At 38.1% G+C, this 21,185-nt stretch overlaps 1 protein-coding gene across 2 annotated transcripts in view; it reads left to right on the top strand.

Annotated features, from left to right (window-relative positions):
• LOC126297514 (protein capicua homolog) overlaps positions 1 to 21,185 on the top strand; it is a 329,900-nt gene that overhangs the window by 292,556 nt on the left and 16,159 nt on the right. For both annotated transcript variants that reach the window (XM_049988400.1, XM_049988401.1), the window contains one exon: positions 17,660 to 17,819. In XM_049988400.1, the coding sequence (XP_049844357.1) occupies positions 17,660 to 17,819 (160 nt within the window). The remainder of the gene's footprint in view (positions 1 to 17,659; positions 17,820 to 21,185) is intronic.

The following is a 21,185-nucleotide window of genomic DNA, read 5'->3' as shown; positions in this document are numbered from 1 at the left end:
CATGAATATATAACTATTCACTATTGCAGTTTTCCACTTTTACTACAGTGAAACATAATGCTGACAAATTTGCAAGAACTGATTCACCTTTTAAAATATACTACAAGCAGCACTATGATAATTAACTAAGCAACACTTTATAAGCCTCCGTTTTAAGAGCTTTTAATCTTTAAAAGAAACTGCAAATTGTCTTGTCTTTATTACCACAGTTTTCTACTTTCAAGTAAATGATTAAATAGGAGACTTTGAAACTCCACAAAACTTTAAATTAGACTGTTTCCATCCCTGGGAGGCCTTCACAAGAGTACATTTACTACCTCCCACAATTTCACTAAATCCACAGTGAATCTGAACACTCCCTTCTTACCAAAGATCGAACAACATTATTTAATGTTCTGAGGCTTTCATTTTTTTCCACATACTAGGACACTCGGTGATCATAGTTTAAATGGAGAGGAACCTGAAAGGTGTTGTGATAGGGAAAAATCAAGGTGGGTACATGAATTCAATTATAAGTTACCTTATATTTGAACACACTAACACATCCAATAAGCTATACATTATAATAGTATTCCGTTACAGTGATTGCGCAACATGGTGGCAACTGTATGTTGGTAGGTGGATATGCAGGCAGAATTGCTGGACTCTGTCCCTTCTTGGTCGTGATGATGAACACCAATTCCAGAATCGTTCCATCTATTTATCCATCCGAGGCATTGGAAAGTGGCAGAAAAAGCCTCTCTTGGAACTAGCACAATATACAACTTTTACATGGCAGTGCACAGTTTGGTAGCTCGTCCCCGACTGACTTTTGTTCAACCTTTTCTAACCTAGGCCAACCACAATTTGCACACGCTACTAAGTTTCGTTCCCGAGGGGAACGACAACACCTTTTACATACAGGATGACTAAGAACCCTAAGTGAGGATCAGCAGTTTACATAACAGCAATCAAACACATTAAATAAAACAGAACATTTGCACATATTGACATTTCTAGAAAAAATTATTTGCACAGAAATTACAATTATATACAGTAAGTTTTTTTCCCTCCAAATGGGACAAAGAATTTAAATGACAGATATACTACATTGCATAGAATCAAACCATGACATCAGAGGTTTTCTTTTTACAAAGAAAGGAGTATACAGTTTTGTGTTATCGATTCAATCAAACAATATTTACAGCTCAATGATGTAACATTATTAAATAAAAGCAAAATAAATCCTTACAGCATTAGAGCTATGGTGTTACAAACCACTCCAACCACAAGCCAATAAAGAACTTTACTCTCCCCAGATTATTCCTCCATGCAATTGTGACCCACAGTCACACCACCTAACCATCTCCTAGTTACTTTCTAGAAATTACTTTCTTCCAGTTTCTCACCTTCCAGCTCCTTTTGCGATTGACTGGGACAAAGTTTCTGTGCATGTGTGTATGGGACATTGTCTCTGTGCAAGTGTATATGTTTGTGTATGTATTCTGTTAGCTCTGGGGGAGGATTTATCACATAGCTCAGTGAAATTCTCAATCTTGGTTATCTGCCTATTGACCTTGCAGTGTCTCAACTATATTGTGACTTGTTCACAATGTGATCGCCTCTGATTCATATAAGCCAATAATTTGGATAGGAGCCATTACATCATGTGTCACATCTTAGAAATCACCATAGCATTATTTTTCAACAAGATAATGCAAGACTGCATGTTGACTGTGCTGTCCGCCAACTTCTAATGCAGCCAGCGCATTCTCCAGACATCTCACTCTGAGAGACTGGCACCCACCACTCATCAGCCACACTGATGAACTTTGTCATAGAGTTGAAGCAGCACAGAATAATACAGTCGTATCTGTCATCCGAGCTCAATTTGACTCTACACCCAGCTGGATTAGACCCATACATGTCATACCCTGTATACCCCTCATCACCTACAAATTTAGTCGTGTGCTCTTCCTGCTATACTGTACATGCAAAATAATTAAAGTTTTGTTATTTGTTATTGTTCATGGTGTTGCAATTTTAGTGACCAGAAATGTACATTATCGATAAACTATAATTATTATAAGAATATATGATCTAAAATATAATAAGACGTGAATGTAACAGAAGTTATCTGTAATTGTAATAGAGAAAAATAAACATATTCCAGTAAATAAATATTTTTGAATGCCTAGAACTTTTCCATTATCAATATTTTATCAACAATTTATATATTGCTACTCATTTGTGATATGCTATGTCTTCTGTATACTATGTTGTGACTTACTTCAGTTAGGTAATGACCATTATGAGTAACTGTACAAGTGATTTATTTTAGTAAATAATAATAATAATGGGACTGAAATGTGGTGCACACAAACACAGCTTATATCAGTTAAGCAGGTGCAGTATAAATATCCATTTTGTAACTTAAAGCTACATCTATACCAGAAATATTTTATGACTACTAATAAAGAAAATTGTGAATTGGAGATACACTAATAAATGGATGCAATTAATTTAATGGTACAGTTTCAGGTATGGTTCCTCAGAATGAAACAAAATATTGCTCTATTATTTGGGTTTAAACACTTAACTAAACACTAAGGTGAACGTAATGAACACTTTAACCTCTGGTTAGTTTATTACTTAAATTTCTCATTTACATACAAACATCTTCAAAACATCTTAACTTTCATATCCTAAATTTAGGATTGCACTCCCAAAATATTATAAACAGTGTAAACCAAAAATATTCATTAATAAAAATATGGTTTTCAGTCTTTCAGCTGCCCATCTTCAGATCATATATTGCAGTTACAGAGTAACTTGTTAGTACAGAACTATCGGTTCACTTCACAGTTATGACAGTGAACCTACAGTTCTGTACTGACAAGCTACTCTGTAACTGCAATATATGGTCTGCAGATGGGCAGCTAGCCTGAAACTGGTCATTGAAAATAAAAAATAGTGATCAGAGACTGAAATCCATATTTTTATTTAAAGAACGATCGCGGAAATCCCATGAAGGCAATCACGCCTAGTTTTGACAAAAATATTCACATGTATCATTCCTTCTAATTTTTATATTGTTGTTATTCGTAATTGCTAACTCTGAAGATGGAAAAATGTGTACTGTGTAACATGTAAGATGGAGTGATATTATAAAAAATCCTTAAGTTATCTCAATAGTATTAACCATAAAGGCAATTGTTGTTGTTGCTATTGTTGTGGTCTTCAGTCTGAAGACTGGTTTGATGCAACTCTCCTCGCTCCTCTATCCTGTGCAATCCTCTCCATCTTTGAGTAACTGTTGCAACCTACATCCTTCTGAATCTGCTTACTGTATTTGTCTCTTGGCCTTCCTCTTTAATTTTTACCCCCCCCCCCCCCCCCACTTCCCTCCAATACTAAATTGGTGATCCCTTGATGTCTCTGAATGTGTCCTACCAACCAATTCCTTCTTTAAGATAGGTGTGCCACAAATTTCTTTTCTCTCCAATTCTATACAGTACCACCTCATTAATTATGTGATCTACCCATCTAATCTTCAGCATTCTTTTGTAGCACCACATTTCGAAAGCTTCTATTCTCTTCTTGTCTAAACTGTTTATCATCACTGTTCCAATTCCACACGTGGGTGCACTCCATACAAATACTTTCAGAAAATACTTCGTAACACTAATATCTTTATTCGATGTTAATAAATTTCTCTTATTCAAAAATGCTTTTCTTGCCATTGCCAATCTGCATTTTATATCCTCTCTACTTCAACCATCATCAATTATTTTGCTGCCCAAATAGTAAAACTTATCTACTACTTTCAGTGTCTCATTCCCTAATCTAATTCCCTCTGCATCAACTGATTTGATTTGACTCCATTCCATTAATCTCATTTTGCTTTGTTGATGTTCATCTTGTATACCCCTTTCAAGACACTGTTCATCCACTCAACAGCTCTTCTAAGTCCTTTGCTGTCTGTGACAGAATTACAGTGTCATCAGCAAACCTCAGTTTTTTTTTTTTTTTATTTCTTCTCACTGAACTTTAATGCCTACTCCAAATGTTTTGTTAGTTTCCTTTACTGCTTGTTCAATGTACATATTACATAACATAATGGACAGGCTACAACCCTGTGTCGCTACCTTCTCAGCCACAGCTTCCCTTTCATGCCCCTCGATTCTTATAACTGCCATCTGGGTTCCATACAAATTGTAAATAGTCTTTTGTTCCCAGTATTTTACGCTCCGCCGTCTTTAGAATTTTAAAGAGAGTATTCCAATCGACAGTGTCAAACGCTTTCTCTAAGTGTAAGAATGCTATGACCGTAGGTTTTCCTTTCCTGAACCTATCTTCTATGAGAAGTTATAGGGTCAGTATTTCCTTGCACCTTCCTGCATTTCTCCGGAATCCAAACTGACCTTCCCCAAGGTTGGCTGTACCAGTTTTTCCAATCTTCTGTAAAGAATTCGTGTTAATATTTTGCAACTGTGACTTATTAAACTGATAGTTTGGTAGTTTTCATACCCACCAACACATGATTTCTTTGTAATTGGAATTCTACTTCTGCATTTACATGGATACTCTGCAACTCACATTTAAGTGCCTGGCAGAGGGTTCATCGAACCACCTTCACAATTCTCTATTATTCCAATCTTGTATAGCGCACGGAAAGAATAAACCCCTTTATCTTCCCGTACGAGCTCTGATTTCCCTTATTTTATCATGGTGATCCTTCTGCCCTATGTAGGTCGGTGTCAAAAAAATATTTTCGCATTCGGAGGAGAATGTTGGTGATTGGAATTTCGTGATAAGATTCCATCACAACAAAAAACGCCTTTCTTTTAATGATTTCCAGCCCAAATTCTGTATCATTTCTGCGACACTCTTTCCCATATTTCGCGATAATACAAAACGTGCTGCCTTTCTTTGAACTTTTTCCATGTACTCCATCAGTCCTACCTGGTAAGGATCCCACACTGCGCAGCAGCATTCTAAAAGAGGACGGACAAGCATAGTGTAGGCAGTCTCCGTAGTAGGTCTGTTACATTTTCTAAGTGTCCTGCCAATAGAACACAGCCTTTGGTTAGCCTTCCCCACAACATTTTCTGTGTGTTCTTTCCAATTTAAGTTGTTCATAATTGTAATACCTAGGTATTTAGTTGAATTTGTGGCTTTTAGATTAGACTGATTTATCGTGTAACCAAAGTTCGACGAGTTCCTTTTAGCACTCATGTGGATGACCTCACACTTTTCATTATTCTTCTTTAAATCTAAGGGTTTTTCACATTTCTCATACATCTTGCTCACCAGGTGGAAGAGTTTTGTCATGGCTGGCTCTCCCAAGGCTATCAGTAGTTCTGACTGAAGGTTTTCTACTCCCGGTGCCTTGTTTTAACTTAGGTCTTTCAGTGCTCTGTCAGATTCTTCACACAGTATCATATCTCCCATCACATCTTCATCTATGACCATTTCCCTTTCTATAACATTTTCTCAAGTTCATCTCCTTTGTGTAGGCCATCTAGATACTCCTTTCACCTTTCTGCTTTCCATTCTTTGCTTAGGACTGGTTTTCTATCTGAACTCTTGATATTCATACAGAGGGTTCTCTTTTCTCCAAAGATCTCTTTAATTTTTCTGTAGGCAGCATCTATCTGTCCCCTAGTGATATATGCTTCTGAATCCTTACATTTGTCCTGTAGCCATTCCTGCTTAGATTCCTGTTAATCTCATTTTTTAGATCTTTGTGTTCCCTTTCACCTGCTTCATTTTCTGCATTTTTATGTTTTCTCTTTGTCTCAGGTAAATTCAATATCTATTGTGTTACCCAAATATTTCTACTATCCCTCATCTTTTTATATACTTGATCCTCTGCTGCCTTCACTATATCATCTCTCAAAGCTACTCATTCTTCTTGTACTGTATTCCGTTCCCCTGTTCTTGTCAGTCTTTACCTAATACTCCATCTGCCCCTATAAATGTCTAACAATTTAAAATATGGTTCTGAAATCTCTGTCTTACCATTATATAATCAAACTGAAACCTTCCAGTGTGTCCAGGTCTCTTCCATGTATACCACCTTCTTTCATAATTCTTAAACCAAGTGTTAGCTATGATTAAATTATGCTCTGTGCAAAATTCAACCCGGCAGCTTCCTCTTTCAGTCCTTTCTCCCGTTTATATTCATCTACTGTTTTTCTTTGTCTTCCTTTCCCTACTGTCGAATTTCAATCCCCCATGACTATTAAATTTTGGCTTCCTTAATTATCTGAATAATTTCTTTTATCTCACCATACATTTCTTAAATCTCGCAGTTATCTGCTGAATTAGTTGGCATATAAACTTGTACTACTGCGGTAGGTCTGGACTTCATGTCTACCTTGGCTACAATAATGCGTTCTGAATGATGTTCACAGTATATTATGTATGTTCTTATTTTTTAATTCATTGTCAAACCTACTCCTACATAACCCCTATTTGATTTTGTATTTATAACCCTGTATTCACCTGATCAGAAGTCCTGTTCCTCCTGCAGTAATTCCCGCTACATCTAATTTCAACCAATTCATTTCCCTCTTTAAATTTTCTAACGTGTGCGCCCAATTAAGGGATCCAACATTTCATGCTTCGATCTGTATGCCAGTTTTATTTTTCCTGATAACAACCTCCTCCTGAGTAGTCCTCATTCGGAGATATAAATGGGGGACTGTTTTACCTCTGGAATACTTTATCCAAGAGGATGCTACCATTATTTAACCATACAGTAGAGCTGCACACCCGTCTAGAAATATTACAGCTGTAGTTTCCCCTGTGCTTCCAGCTGCTTGCAGTACCAGCAGTCCAAGGCAGTTTTGGTTAATGTTACAAGGCCAGATCAGTCAGTCATCCATCCCCTATAACTACTGAAAAGGCTGCTGCCCCTCTTCAGGAACCACACATTTGTCTGTCGTCTCAACAGATGTCCCTTCATTGTGGTTGCACCTATGGTATGGCTATTTGTATTGCTGAGGCACACAAGCCTCCCCACCAGCGGTAAGGTCCACGGTTCATGGGCCATTATCATCACAGTATCTTATCAGGATTTTTTTTCCTTCATTAACTCTCAATTTTACCTCATCGATTATTATCTTTGGTCGAACTAGGTTGTTTTCCAAAAAATACCATGTGTTTAATTTTAACCCTTGACATTTTTTTAATTATAATGAGAGCATGGTAAAAATAGTTTTTACACTGTCACTCCCAGTTTATGCTTCTTCTCTTGAATTATTACTGCTCAGTGTAAAGTGCTCAAATACTTGTAAGCAATTTTTTATTTCCAGAGGGAAGACTCTTGTCTGAATCTTGAGTTTGTATGTATCTCAGTTGACTGGTTTCTTTCCATATCTGTAACAGTTCTGTGTTATTTTAGGTTACTTTGAATGAATTTAATTAAACAGTTTGGGTACCCTTCTCTTTTTTCAACATCAACTCTCGCACAATATTTGCCTACTGGCCAAATCCATTTGGAAATCTAGGAATGCTGTCTAAGTGTACAGATGATATGCTCTCTATTCTTGTATTATCTATTTTGTAGTGAGAAAATTATAATTGCAGAGCATCCATTTGTTGCTCATATCAAATAGGAAGAAAGATATTCTGAGTGGTGTGTTTATTATTGTACCACATACTTTACAAACTATTCTGGAACTTAATTTCTCTCTAGTTGTTGAGATTATTATGCTGTCCTTTCTTTAAAATGTAGGTTATTTTCATCATTGTTCGCTCAGAAAATTTTTGATATCCTCTCCAGCACATGGTAAATGGTTATAAAATTTTGAGCTTGTGAAGCATGCTTCTGTATTTAACCAAGTCTTGGTTTACTGCATTTATAGGAGGAGCTCTTCCAATTGCGAGAGTTGTCAAATCTAACTCTTTTCATCTCGATGAGACCTGTTTCCCTTTGCAGATTCAGAGCTTTTTCCATTGCTTCCTTACACCACAGTTGTTTATTGTATGTGGCACAGCCTTCTTCAGATAGAACACAAACCCAACTGAAACATGAAAAAAACAGTATACAGTATAAAACAAATGGCAATTGATTTATACAAAAAATTAAAGAAAGGAATACAGGAGTGTTTGTGATTCAACTGTTGCTGTGATAAGTCACTCTGTCTACTGCCAGATAAACTGGCGGTTGAACATCCTCCTTAAGGGACTCACAGCTGATCATGCCATAAAAATTTATTTTTATTATCAAATTCACATTTGAGGTATTGACCTTAGTGCTAAATATTACTTTCAGTGTTACAGATAAGCATAATTTTGTCCACTGCTTGAAATTCATAATTTGCAGTATGAATAGGATCAGAGGGTAAACAGTTTGGCTAATTTCCTAATTAACAAACAGTAAAACATAAGAAGAAATGAATAACCAACTAAATTCTTTGTTAAAGCAGTGGCAATAATGAGGCTGTCAATTTCAATTTGATTAATTCAGCTGAAGATCCTCTAAGAATGGGATCATGTAGACTGTTATTTTAAAAAATTGAGACCTTACAATTTCACTTTGATTTCCATATTTATATGGATCATCAAGATGTTTTAATTGGTTACCTTTATTGGCACAACACAAAATTTCGCCAGTAAAGGCATTATCAAATTGTTGTGTTATGATGTAGTGTTTGAAACGAAGTCCATAATGAAATAGGCAAGGATATTATTTCTTTATTCATGTTTTTAAATTTTTGTGCTCTTTGACTTTAGATACATGTATGGTATTCAAAACCTGATAAATACTCTGAGGAAGGGTCTCGTGTTTTTATTTGTCATTGTTGAGAGAGAGAGAGAGAGAGAGAGAGAAAGAGAGAGAGAGGAAGGGGTAGTCACCACGTATTGTAGTTTATCTATGTCCATTCTGATGTAATCATGTGTTAAGCACCATTGTGAATTCCCTTCACTTACGCTTGACAGATTTTAACACAAAATTGTTCATAAGTACAACTCACATTGGAACATTGAAAATACAGATACCTGTGCAGCTTATGATCACTGGCTGCTACATAGAAAAGAAAATGAGATTCTATTCAAAGAGTGTTAGTGTATCAAACAAATGTAATACTTGTGCACCATTTTATGTTTGTTACTTTCAGTTTTAAATTGTTTCCGTACTACACAATGATCAAGATGATCAACATTTAACAAAGAGAACTACTTAATTTTTTCTCGAAGTGTTAATAAAGTTCAGCGGCATTCTCTATAAAACTTTACCCAAGTGCTCAAGACAGAGTGCCAATGGCCTTGCCGCAGTGGTAACACTGGTTCACGTCAGATTACCGAAGTTAAGCAGAGTCAGGCTTGGTTAGCACTTGAATGTGCAACATCCGGATCTGCCGAGTCCTGTTGGCAAGCGAGGTGCACTCGACCCTTGTGAGGCCTGTTGAGGAGCTACTTGATTGAGAAGTAGTGGCACCAATCACGAAAGCCGACAAAGGCCGGGATAGCGGTGTGCTGACCACATGCCCCTCTGTATCCGCATCTGGTGACGCCTAAGATCTGAGGATGACACAACAGCCGGTTGGTAGTGTTGGGCCTTCAAGATCTGTTCGGACTTTTTTTCCTCCTCAAGACAGAGTGATTTCCCACATTTTTCAGGGTAGGATTTTTATTTACATATGACTGACCAGCAAATGAAATACTGATGTAATTATCATATGTTATTCATACATTAACTATCCACGTTAATGTTGCACTAAGAAAAGTCACATTGCAAAACATAGGTTATTATTGATTAAGAGCAAGACATATTCATCTACATGTACATGTAAATCTACATGGTTACTCTGCAATTCACACTTAAGTGAGTGGCAGAGGTTTCATCGAACCATTTTCATACTACTACTCTACCATTCCACTCTCGAATGGCATGTGGGAAAAAGGAACACCTAAATCTTTCCGTTCGAACTCTGATTTCTCTTATTTTATTATTGCAGATCACTATGTTAAGACATTGGATATGTCTGGTGAATTTGAAGTGTTTTGATAAAATACAGATTTTCATAGGAAAGGCCACTGCCATCTCTCCTTCCAGTTACACTATTTAAAATTCCTTCAATGTATTAAACCATATTGTCATTCATAGCCACACTCAATTCCGAATCCAAAAGCAGAGTTATCAGTTAACAACATTTATTATGAACACTAAGGTACAGCCAGATCAGAACTCAACTCATGGATGAGTGTGCTGCTACTTACACAGACATAGAATATTCCAGAATATACAAGCATTACAAACATAAGAAATTTCAAAAACCTTCCATAAATCATAAAGACTAAAGAAAAAATAATTACTAGATATTTGGTTTGATTTGGTGAGTTGCAGCATGTTAGCCAATGGTACTAAGTGTAACTGCACTCTGCATGCATCACAGTTTGTGACATTGCCCCCTCTCCTGGAGAAACAGCAACCCACTGTTTCAGGAGTTCTCACTGGGACCTACTTCAGCACCTAGGATCTACATTTTTCCTCTGTATGACAACACTGGTGGATCTTTGTGTTCTGATTGTGTTGTTGCATCCTCTTCACTATGATTAATGTCAGGTAGCACCTCCCATCAAAGCTTCGAAATAGTTGAGCCGTTCAGTGTCCATAAATGAGAAGTTCTCATCATCATTGTGTGTATCAAGACTTTAATAGAGCTTCATAGGGAGGACATGGAGGATGTCTTTCCATTTTTTCTTCTCGATGAAGGGTTACAATTGTTTACTTCGTATGTGATGTCCGATAAGTGATGAAGGATATGACACACCCCAAAGTAGTGCTTTAATAACTTTTCCAATAGTCCCCATATCCACATAGGCATAAAAATCTGTACCAAGTGTCCCGGGCTGTGTCTCACTGGTTGGTGCTTGGCTTTGGTCTTTCTTCTGGGCACCCAGGGTTCATATGTGAGCCAGTTGTCGTGCTTATTCAGTCTTGGTGATGAGGTGTTTCATGTTGTCATCCTGAGTATTGTACAATTTGAATTGGAATGATGTATCCATTTTTGTTTTGGCCTCATGACAGTGGAGCAGAAAGAATTGTGTGAAGCCTACAGTTTCATGCTTCACTGTGTTGTATGCAAATGTCACAGCTTCAACATATGTTGAGAGCACATCTGTCAGAGTCTTACAAAAGCATTCTGTTAGAACATTTGCCTGTGAGTGGTAGGCAGTTGTCATCCTGTGAGTGATGTCACAATGTAAAATTACCTCTGATATTAGTCTCGACGGAAAACTTTCCTACAATCAGATATCATCGCATGGGATGCTCTATGCTTCAGAATTATGTCTTCTAGAAGGAAGTTTGCAATTTCTGAAAGCTATGGAAGTCAGCACAGCTTTGATTAACATCACAGGTAGTCAACACAGACTATTATACGATTCCCATTTGCTAACTTTGGGAACCTCCCCAAGACATGGATTCCAGTTTGGTGAAATGGCACTGCTGCAGGTGGATGATGATGATTGGTTTGTGGGGCACTCAACTGCGCAGTCATCAGTGCCTGTACAAATTCCCAATCTGTACACAGTCCAATCTAGCCACTTTCACAAATGATGATGGACTGATGAGGACAACACAAACACCCACTTCCGAGGCAGCTGTAGGTGGAACTGGTACCAGATGCTATGGAGATAATTGAAGCACATGCCTCCATTGTTGGCTTTCCTTGCATTGACTCACATAGTGTCTGACATATAGGTAATGGTCTGGCCAGTGACATATTCATCTGATTCGAGTAACCAGGTGTAGAAACATTGTGGAAATGTTTCAGGATAGCTGACCGTAGATGAGCTGAGATGATAAGCAATGACTTCTGCCCTTTTGGGTCATAGTTCCTCTTATACAGTGCTATTTTTATTAATTGGAATTCACCTTCAAGGCTTGTACGGTTTTCAGCCCTGCTAGATCTTCTCTCTGTTCAATAACAATATCATTTAGTGCAACAATGACTAAAATTTCATCTACACTGGTGTGTTCCACCAAAAGATTCCTTGAAAGACAGTTGGCATTCTGATATTTGTGTCTACTTTTGTATACAAGTGTGATGTCATTCTCCTGAAGTCTCAGTGCCCATCTCACCATCAGCTAGATAGATCCTTCAGACTAGTCAGCCAGTGCAGAGAATGGTGGTCTATTACAATGGTGAATGGTTTGCCAAATAAACCTACATCTGCATCCAAAAAGATAATTCGCAAGCCACTGTACGGTGTGTGTCGGAGGGTACAAATAGAGTGAGGGAAAAATGACTATCTATGTGTCTCTGTATGAGCCCTAATTTCTTGTAGCTTTGTGGTCCTTACACACAATATATGTTGGCAGAAGTAGAATTGTTTGGCAGTCAGCTTCAAATGCCTGTTCTCTAAATTTTCTCAATAGTGTTCCTCAAAAAGGACATACCTTTCCCTCCAGGGATTCCCATTTGAATTCTAAAAAGCTTCTCTGTAACACTTACATGTTGTTCGAACTTACTGGTTGCAAATCTAGCAGCATGCCTCAGAATTGTTTCAGTGTCTTCCTTTAATCTGACCTGGTACGGATCCGAGACCCCTGAGCAGTATTCCTGAATAGGTCGCACCAGTGTTCTGCATGCGGTCTCCTTTACAGATGAACCACACTTCTCTAAAATTCTCCCAATAAACTGAAGTTGACCGTTCACCTTCCCTACCACAGTCCTCACAGAAATACAGCCAGAACTTGTTGATGGCACAAACAATTACAAAGCACTCGTTTTTAGTTGTAGAGAAGTTCTTCTCATACTTCAAGAATACTCTGGAAGCATATAAACTATCACCTCTTCTGCACCTTCCTGAATTTGCACTAGAACTGCAACTATACCATAACTGCTAGTGTCAGTGTGATGTTCTATCTAGACATTCTCATCATACAATACTAGAACTGGAGATGATGTTCGTACCTTCTTAAGGACAAGGCAAGCTCTTTCTTGCGCTTCGTCCCAGGTAGTTTGGCATCTCGCAGCAGTAGTTCTTGCTAGGGACATGCCCTGTTGCAGAAGTCCTTTATGAATCGCCAGCAGTGTGAGCACATTCTGAGAAAACTTCTCACATCACAAATGTGCTGAGAAAGTGAAAAATCTACAGCTGCTCTTATTTCTTCTGCATCGGGACGGACTCCATTGCCATTCAGTTGGTGCCTTGAGATTTTTATTTCTTGGGTTTTGGAGAGGCACTTTGGCAGATTCAGGCAGAGACCTGCAGTCTGAACAATATTTCGGTATGGTTGTAAGGTGGCTTCAGTGTTCTTGAAATGTCTTTGAAAAAACCATTATGCCATCCAGACAGCAAAGATATGTTGTCCATTTAAGGTGTCGAATCAGGTTGTCCATTAGACATTCGAAGGTGGCTGGAGCATTACAAAGTCGAAATGGCAAACTTTCAACTCAGAGAGGCCATCAGGTGTTATGAATGCAGCCTTTTCCCTCTCATCCTTGTCAACCTCGATTTTTCCAGGTTCCTGTATCATGTCCATAGTTGAGAAATATGTTGTTCCTTTTGAGCAGTCTGGGGTGGGCCCATTTTTTTCCTGATTTTGTTTACTTGTCAGTAGTTGATGTAGAAACAGCATGTGGCATCCTCCTCTTGCACAAGGACCACAGGAGAAGACCAAGGACACTCTGCAGATTAAGTGATGTCATTTTGCATCTTCTTCTTCACTTTCTCATGTATAATCAGTCCTTCAGTTGGCGACATCCTGTATGAATGCTGGCTAATTGGTGAATGATCCACAGTGTTGATATGGTGTTTTACAATGGGCCACTTGGTCTGTATTTTGTCCAGTTCAGATTTGAAACCATCTGAAAATTGGCGTAGAATGGCTAAGACTCGCCAGCATCATTCCCCCGTCAGGCCAGGTGCTATTAGCAGTTTAATAGTAGCTTACTCCCCTGGATTTTCTGTAGTGGTGGCAGAGAACGATTGTTTGTCATTGGCACTAAGCTGCTTTTCCTGGACTGGTTCGGCTGCCTCTGTGCACATACGTGGCAGATGTGGCTGCTTGTGACAATTAGTGATCCAAAGTTCTTGACCACCTACAAAGCTTATGATAATCATTGCCATGTAGATTTGTCTTGTGAACCTGAGCGTTGTTTTGCAATTGACAAAAGCTTCAAAGTTTAATCCAGCATCTCACTTGATGGCAGCATGATAACAATGTCTTTATTGGTAAACAACCACCCAGTGCAATCTTTGTTGTGTGTGCTTGTTGGAATAGCTTTTCCAATGTGGAACTGTGATATTCCACAGTCTATGACTGTGTCTGATGTTTGCAAGAAGCCCCATCTGTGAATAACAATGTGCTAAAATGGCAAATTTGGAGGCCCGTATTCTGTCATTGGTAGTTATTCTTTCTTCACATTCCTTTCAGATAAATGTCTTTCCTGTTTGTGATTTTCAGCACAATTGCTTTTGTATCACGCAAGATAGTCTTTAGCTGATGACGATAAGCATTCAACATTGCCGATAAGGAAGCCCCCGAGTCAACTAGTGCCCAGACCAGTTGGCCATCAGTAAAATTTCCTGATATTGTGATGACTTTCATCTATGGCGGCCTCACCTCCATAGTTGGTCACCTCACTTAGCTTTTCTGAATGTGGCAGCTCGGTGAGTGGCTGGTATCTTTGTACGGTGACAGGGAATGGCTACAATGTGTTCAGGAGCAACCTTTCCAAGGCATTCTGAGGGTCTTTGTCCCAAAGGTTGACTGTTGTGAAAAGAACCATTGTGATGGTTGATATCTGGGGTGTAGTAGTCATCAAAAATTCATCTTATTTCTCTGCAGTAATGTACAACATGTCCAGGGCATCTACAGTGGAAACACACTGGTGAACTGTTCTCTTTCCTCCAAATGTGTGTTCTTGTGTGGGACAGTGTACTTGGTAGAGAAGTTGGTTGTACCTGTGATGTTCAGGTGATATAGGGTTGTTGTATGATAACTGCAGAATAAGTCTGTCCAAGTTTCTTCTCCGCGCATTCAACTGGTGATGAAGATATGTGCTACAGGTTGGCACACATCTTCATCAACATTCATATTACCTCCATATGCATGGGGTCAACATTCATTGCTGTTATCTCGTGTGTACTCAGCCTGAGAGCTCTGGTTGCCATAAAATTTGGTCTCTCTTTTTTTTGCTAGGTGACGTACAAGAGAGCCATTGTCATGGCGGTCTTCCACAACTGCAATAGGGACCACATTTGGGAGTCGGTCATACTTCTTTCATCCGACCCCTTTTCTGTTGTTTTTCCTTGATCCCTGGCATCATTTGATGAATTCTTCTGATGTTGTGATATCCTTTATCAGAAGGGCTTGGTACATGTCTTCTGTGACCCCTATCATCATGTGTGACATTTTGTCAGCTTCTTTTATATTCAGATTCATAATGTGGTATATGGTCAAAACATTCTGTATGTAAGACTGCATCATTTTCCATTGACAGTGGACACTGTTCTTCCACTAAGAGAAGTTGCTGATGATTGTCAGCAAATGTTTTTCTCAGTTTGGTATGGAATTTGTTCCCACTATTGAGGTTCTCTTCATTGTTCTCGAATCACTGCTGGGCTGTGTTTGCCAAACACATAATGGAACCCCATCTATTGTATTTGGCGAAGTTGTAGAGTCCTTTCAGGCATTTAGTCAGGTCCTGGTTAGCTCCTCCAGAATACACTGATGAATGCACAATGTACAGCTGACTTGTTGCTGTTTTTAGAATCCATTGGTATTCTGAATATACAAACATTGGAAAAGATGTACTGCTTGTATTCTGATTCCTGTCCATTTCTGTTACCTGATTGGAACCACAGTGACATATCGGTATATGTTTTAAAGTACCCAGCACCTCCACCAAATGCTGTAACATTGTAACTACTCTCAAGTCCAAATCTGAAACCAGGATTGTCATTGAAGTACAATAGTTAGCACTGAAAGAGTGTTTATTATGAACACCAATGTACAGTCAGAACTGACCTCAACTCTTGGATGGAGAGTGCTACTATTTATACAAACATCAAATATTCCAGAATATGTAAGCATCAGAAATGTGAGAAATTCCAGAAATAATAAATACTAATTAACAAATAATTGATAGTGGTCAATTTGATTTGGCGATCCACAGAACATAAGTCAGCAATGCTAACTACTGTGTCGCAATCTCCATGCTGCACAGCTTGCGGCAGTATCTCCTGAACTCAGTAATTTCTAAGAAGTAGAATAAGTCCATCCCATAATTAATTTCATCACAGATGAATTTAGCTTTTGATGCCACAGCTCATCCCAGTAAATAAAATCAAAGACAGTTGGTCACAGAATCAGCTTTACACTCTTGCTGACAGTTGATAAAACCATTTGCACTAGGAAAGAAAGAATGCTCTATCCAGAGTGCAATACTTTTCCATTGTGTAATGTCCTCCTTGATAGATAGGTATCTCAAAATAATGGCTGACAAAAGTTGCATTCATGTAAGATATGAAATGTAGTAGTATTCTGTATGGTTTTTAACAGAATTCTATATTCAGAATAGTTATGAAAGTAATCATTTCCCTCATAGCCTTTGCACCAAGCAAGGGGCCACAGATGTAAGAACAGTTTGCTCGCATTTGGCACAAGCAGGGGTCAGTGTCCCATTAGGTTCTCTGCAAGGTCAATTTAAATACTCAGTCATCAATTATTTTGCAGAGACTTGTTCTAGTTTTTTTATATGGCCATCTAAATTAAGTTTTATTTCTGTAGAATCATAGCAATCAGCTGATTGTTTCATTTCTTGCGAGAGTCTGCTGCCATTTCATTCCCTTATTGCTCTGTTGATTTGGTATACACATGCCCGCGATATCAAGATGAACTATTCCAATTTCTGATATTATTTTTAAATAGACTGTTTTGGAACTTCCATACGTTACAGAGAAGTAATCTTTTGCCAGGCACATACTTCTATATAGACCTAAGATAATGCTCATAATATATGAATTTTTCTAAAAAATTGTTTCTTATGGTGCATTTTAACTGTTATTATACAGTGTAGTTTTGTAAGATAAATTTAAATTTGAATTATAGAACTCAGGATGGGAGGAAGGCAGTTCACTTTGTTCGCAAATTTAAAGCCATAATTTCTTTATTCTTGAATGTTACCTCAGAAATTGGTAGCCATTAAGATAGAAGAAAAGGATAGAAAAGTCTGTGACTGCTAAAAGTGACTTAGATTTATCATGTGTCTTTGTATGATTGTTAATAGAAAATGTTGAAGCTGGACAAATGATGATTTTCATATAGAGCTCTTTCTTCAATAAAATATTAGACAGCTGAACACCAAATGCAAGTGTCATAGTAATGTCCATTGTAGGCAGATCTAATAGTTTGTGAGTTACATATATACAGTTTGTTTAGTGAAGCTACAAGAGAAGGTTGATGTTGTGTGTCAATAGGCCAGTGACTTTGCAGGTGAGAGAGTGATATGGTCACAGGTACAGGTCCTAAAGATGTAATCTGAACAACACTGGTACTTCTTGATTTTTGTAAGAAATTACAATTATTTGGTTGGTTGTCACTACAACAAAAGGTTAGCCATTTAAAATATCGTTAGTAATTGTGCAATGATATCATGAGTTTGTAAAGCATTACCACTAACTAATTTAAATTATATTCTTTTCCTTGTAGGCATTACATGCAGATTTATTCCCAAGTAAGTCAAGTTTGCAGTTGAAAATCAGAGAAGTACGTCAGAAGATGATGGCTCAGAGCAGCCAAACTCCAGTGACCCCTGGTAGCATGCCCAGTCCACTAGCATCAAGTACTGATTCGACTTCAACAACTCCAGGTATTATTGAGGACCACTCTATTCTCTACATAATTATTGACTTTGTTAGCTGCATCAATTTCTTCACACATTTGAATTTGAGGTCTTCATTTAATATTACATTTCTCTTTGGCATGCTGAAATTTGTTCTCATTTTGTGTAAAAGCTGTCTGTAGAAAATATTATCTCCTTACTGCAGCTTTCGTTATGTGGCTGCTGTAAAGATGTAGTGAATGCCTGGTCAGGATTGACAATATATGGACATCCTTAAGGATTTGATTGTGTTTTTCAAGGACCATAAGGAATTTATTCAGTGTATAGATTACATGTGGGTGACTAGGGTTGTTTGCAAGGCTATCAGCCTGTGTTAATGGGACAGGGAGACGATCACTTTAGAAATGTAACTTTACCATTTCAAACCTAAATCTTTACAGTAGTTGTGAAGGAAATGCACACTAGCTTTATGATGCAAGAAAAAACTTATGGCATGGGCTGCACATTATGGCAATGCCCAGCAGTCAACATGTGATCTCTCCAACGTTCCCCATTGGCTATACACAGCAAGCACATTACATTACGTTAATTGTATTCCATGGATTCCACAGAAAGCGGTCTCGGGGATGTAGAAACAAGTCTGTGACATAATTACCTGTATCACTTCTTAGAGTTCTGCCAAGTCAAAGGGTTTATTAAGTGTGTGACAAATTACAGTTATTGTAATTTTAATGTCTTTTAGCTGATTTGTGTCTAGAGGATGGTCACGCATTTGTTGCATTACCCTGTAAATTATTCTCATAACTCCTAATAATTATCAGTTGCAGGCAAGGTTACGTTCATGGTGTAAATAATGTTGCCAACACCAGCTGGTTATCATTCAGATGTAAAAATGTTTATTAAACCTTGGTTTAATATTGCGAGAGAAACGATGACTGGCAGAGTCACTAGCTAGATTGTGAAAGTGCAAAGTTCACAAAGCTATGTGGAGAATCAAATAGTCCATACATGATGTTGCTCAAAGTCGTAATCCACTAAACTAGCTGTCGGGACTCTTCTGGGTTTCAGAACTCCTGCAGAAAATCTTACAACTCTGAACATGATGCAACTCAAAGTAAGGGTTAACAAAGATAACTGTCTAGAACTCTTTTAGGTTTCTACACTGATCACTTAAAAATTTCAGTCACAATCGTGACTGACACATCGCTTATCAGTGCATCTGTCCACCCTCAGTGATCTCAAAGCAAACTGTTCTCAGTCGGTATGGTTGCTACCCTTAAATAGACACAACCTGTACTGAAAATCACAAATATACATTGAAATTATTGCTACTACACATGTTAGACATGAAATAAAACTAGAAGTTTGCCTACTTTCCCATGGTGGCAGATGTTTACTGGGGTCATTGGTTTTCTCATTATTTACATTTTAATCAGTGAGATGGTTAACTTACCCTTATTTGCTGTTATCTGTCATCAAACATAAATAAGCTTTAAATTTTGCAGATAACTGTGGTTGTGTACTGCCTCATACTGGCACTATATTTACTCAATTTGTAATTTATTTACCAGAGAAATACGGTTTTTTGTCCTTGGATTCAACAGTCCAACTCATAACTCAATATATGTTACAGTAATAAATATTCTTAAATGTTATTTCAGTAGTGCTCTTCAAGCACTATTAACAACTGATTCTTTAAAACTGGTTAATTTGTTTGGAAGTTATTAATTTTTAGAGCTAATATGTATATTAAAATCTTACATCAACTCACTGTATGCTTCAGTAAGTGATACTGAGCACTGGAGAGGCAGGATCCCCACATTGACCGAAAATGTAGAATGTCTGAATCAAAATAGTGTGCCTCTGTGTTGTGCGCAGTGACTGTCTCATAAATTTCGCCATTGCATTCAAATGATAGTCTGAGTGACACCTCGCACTAATTAAACAAAACTTTTCTTAAAAAAACAAGAATATTGTAAACGTTGTCATCATAGCTGAAATACGTTTCTTTACAATTCTCCCATTTGATTCCTTGTGCTGCATCTGTCCTTCCTACAACTAGTTTCTTCCAAGCCACATACCTTTGTATGTTTTATTGGGTGGATTGCTTCCACTCATTGATGATCAGTGATATCATTAAACAGTAATTGGTCTGTCCACTTATTTATGTGCAATACGTGACATTTCTTTATGTTGGAGCCAACTGCAGTTCCCCTCACAAAGTGTCATTTCTCTGCAGACCGAATTGCCATTCACTACAGCTTTGTGGTATTGTAACATCCCTGTATGCAGCAACATTGTCCAGGAGTAGTCTCATGAAATTTCTAAGCTTATCCAATGGGCTGTGAACACCAAGTTAACTCCGACATGTCCCTGTGTGTGTCAGGAGCTACTTCAACTGACATCTCCCTTTTGAAAATAATGTACTGAGTTATACTTGCTAGGAAATCTTCTGTCCAGTTACAAAGTTGGTTCACTGTTCAGTATAGACAACAGTGTATGAATGTGTGAAACTACTTCAGAAGTTCAAGGAAGTTGTTACGCTGAATATCACTGTTTAGTCCCATGTGAATCCCACAGACAAACCTGCAGAGTTCTATGTAGTAGCAGCTTTCAGAATCCATGTTCTTTTCGATGGAGGTGATTTTTCTCCTACCAAATGATCATAATGTATTTTGTTATATCTTTCAGTTTCTAAATTTGATCGTGTGTGCAGTTGGACCACCTTCGAGTTGCTGTTTATCAAATGTTGCTGAAACCACATGTTCCTGAAATAGCTCAAAAATCATCACATTGTCACTTAGTTTCATAGCTAACTAGTGTACCCAAATGTCAGACCTCACTTGCACATGGTGCACCCTGCCCTTGACTGATGAGAGTCTGGTGACTGAATGACTCCAGGATAGAGAGTCCAGCACTACAATGCCAATGGCTCTGCAGGGAGGTGGGTGAGCTAGTAGTGGTTATGGCCCACTCTCCTCCTCAGGGCAGGAAACTTCTCCTAAAGATTGATGAGCCACCTATGGTCAGTGGCATAGCAATCCTCCAACAGCAGACCAAGCATTAAGACAGTAAGTCCAATGTTGACTGGAATGTTGTTGAAGTCAGCAGTGACCAGGAATCCTTCAAACATATTACAACACTTGCTACTGAACATAGTTCCTAGGTCATCGAGATAGGCGCATTTATTGAAGTGAAGTGCTGCAACGTTCTCACCCTGAAAGAACTCGGGCATAGCAGTCTTCCAACAATATACTGACTTGCTTATAGAAGTCCTGCAACAATCAAGAAGTTTGACAGGGACAGGATTGTGATGTCCGGAAACGTCTAGTTTTAGCTTGGCATGTAGGCAGTATGTGTGTGATCAGTCATCTTACTTGGGTTGTAGCTGTA

The sequence above is a fragment of the Schistocerca gregaria genome, chromosome X (assembly GCF_023897955.1).
Source record: "Schistocerca gregaria isolate iqSchGreg1 chromosome X, iqSchGreg1.2, whole genome shotgun sequence".
Classification (NCBI taxonomy): domain Eukaryota; kingdom Metazoa; phylum Arthropoda; class Insecta; order Orthoptera; family Acrididae; genus Schistocerca; species Schistocerca gregaria.
The sequence above is the reverse complement of the archived record's forward strand: the minus strand, read 5'-3'. Positions and strand labels throughout refer to the sequence as shown.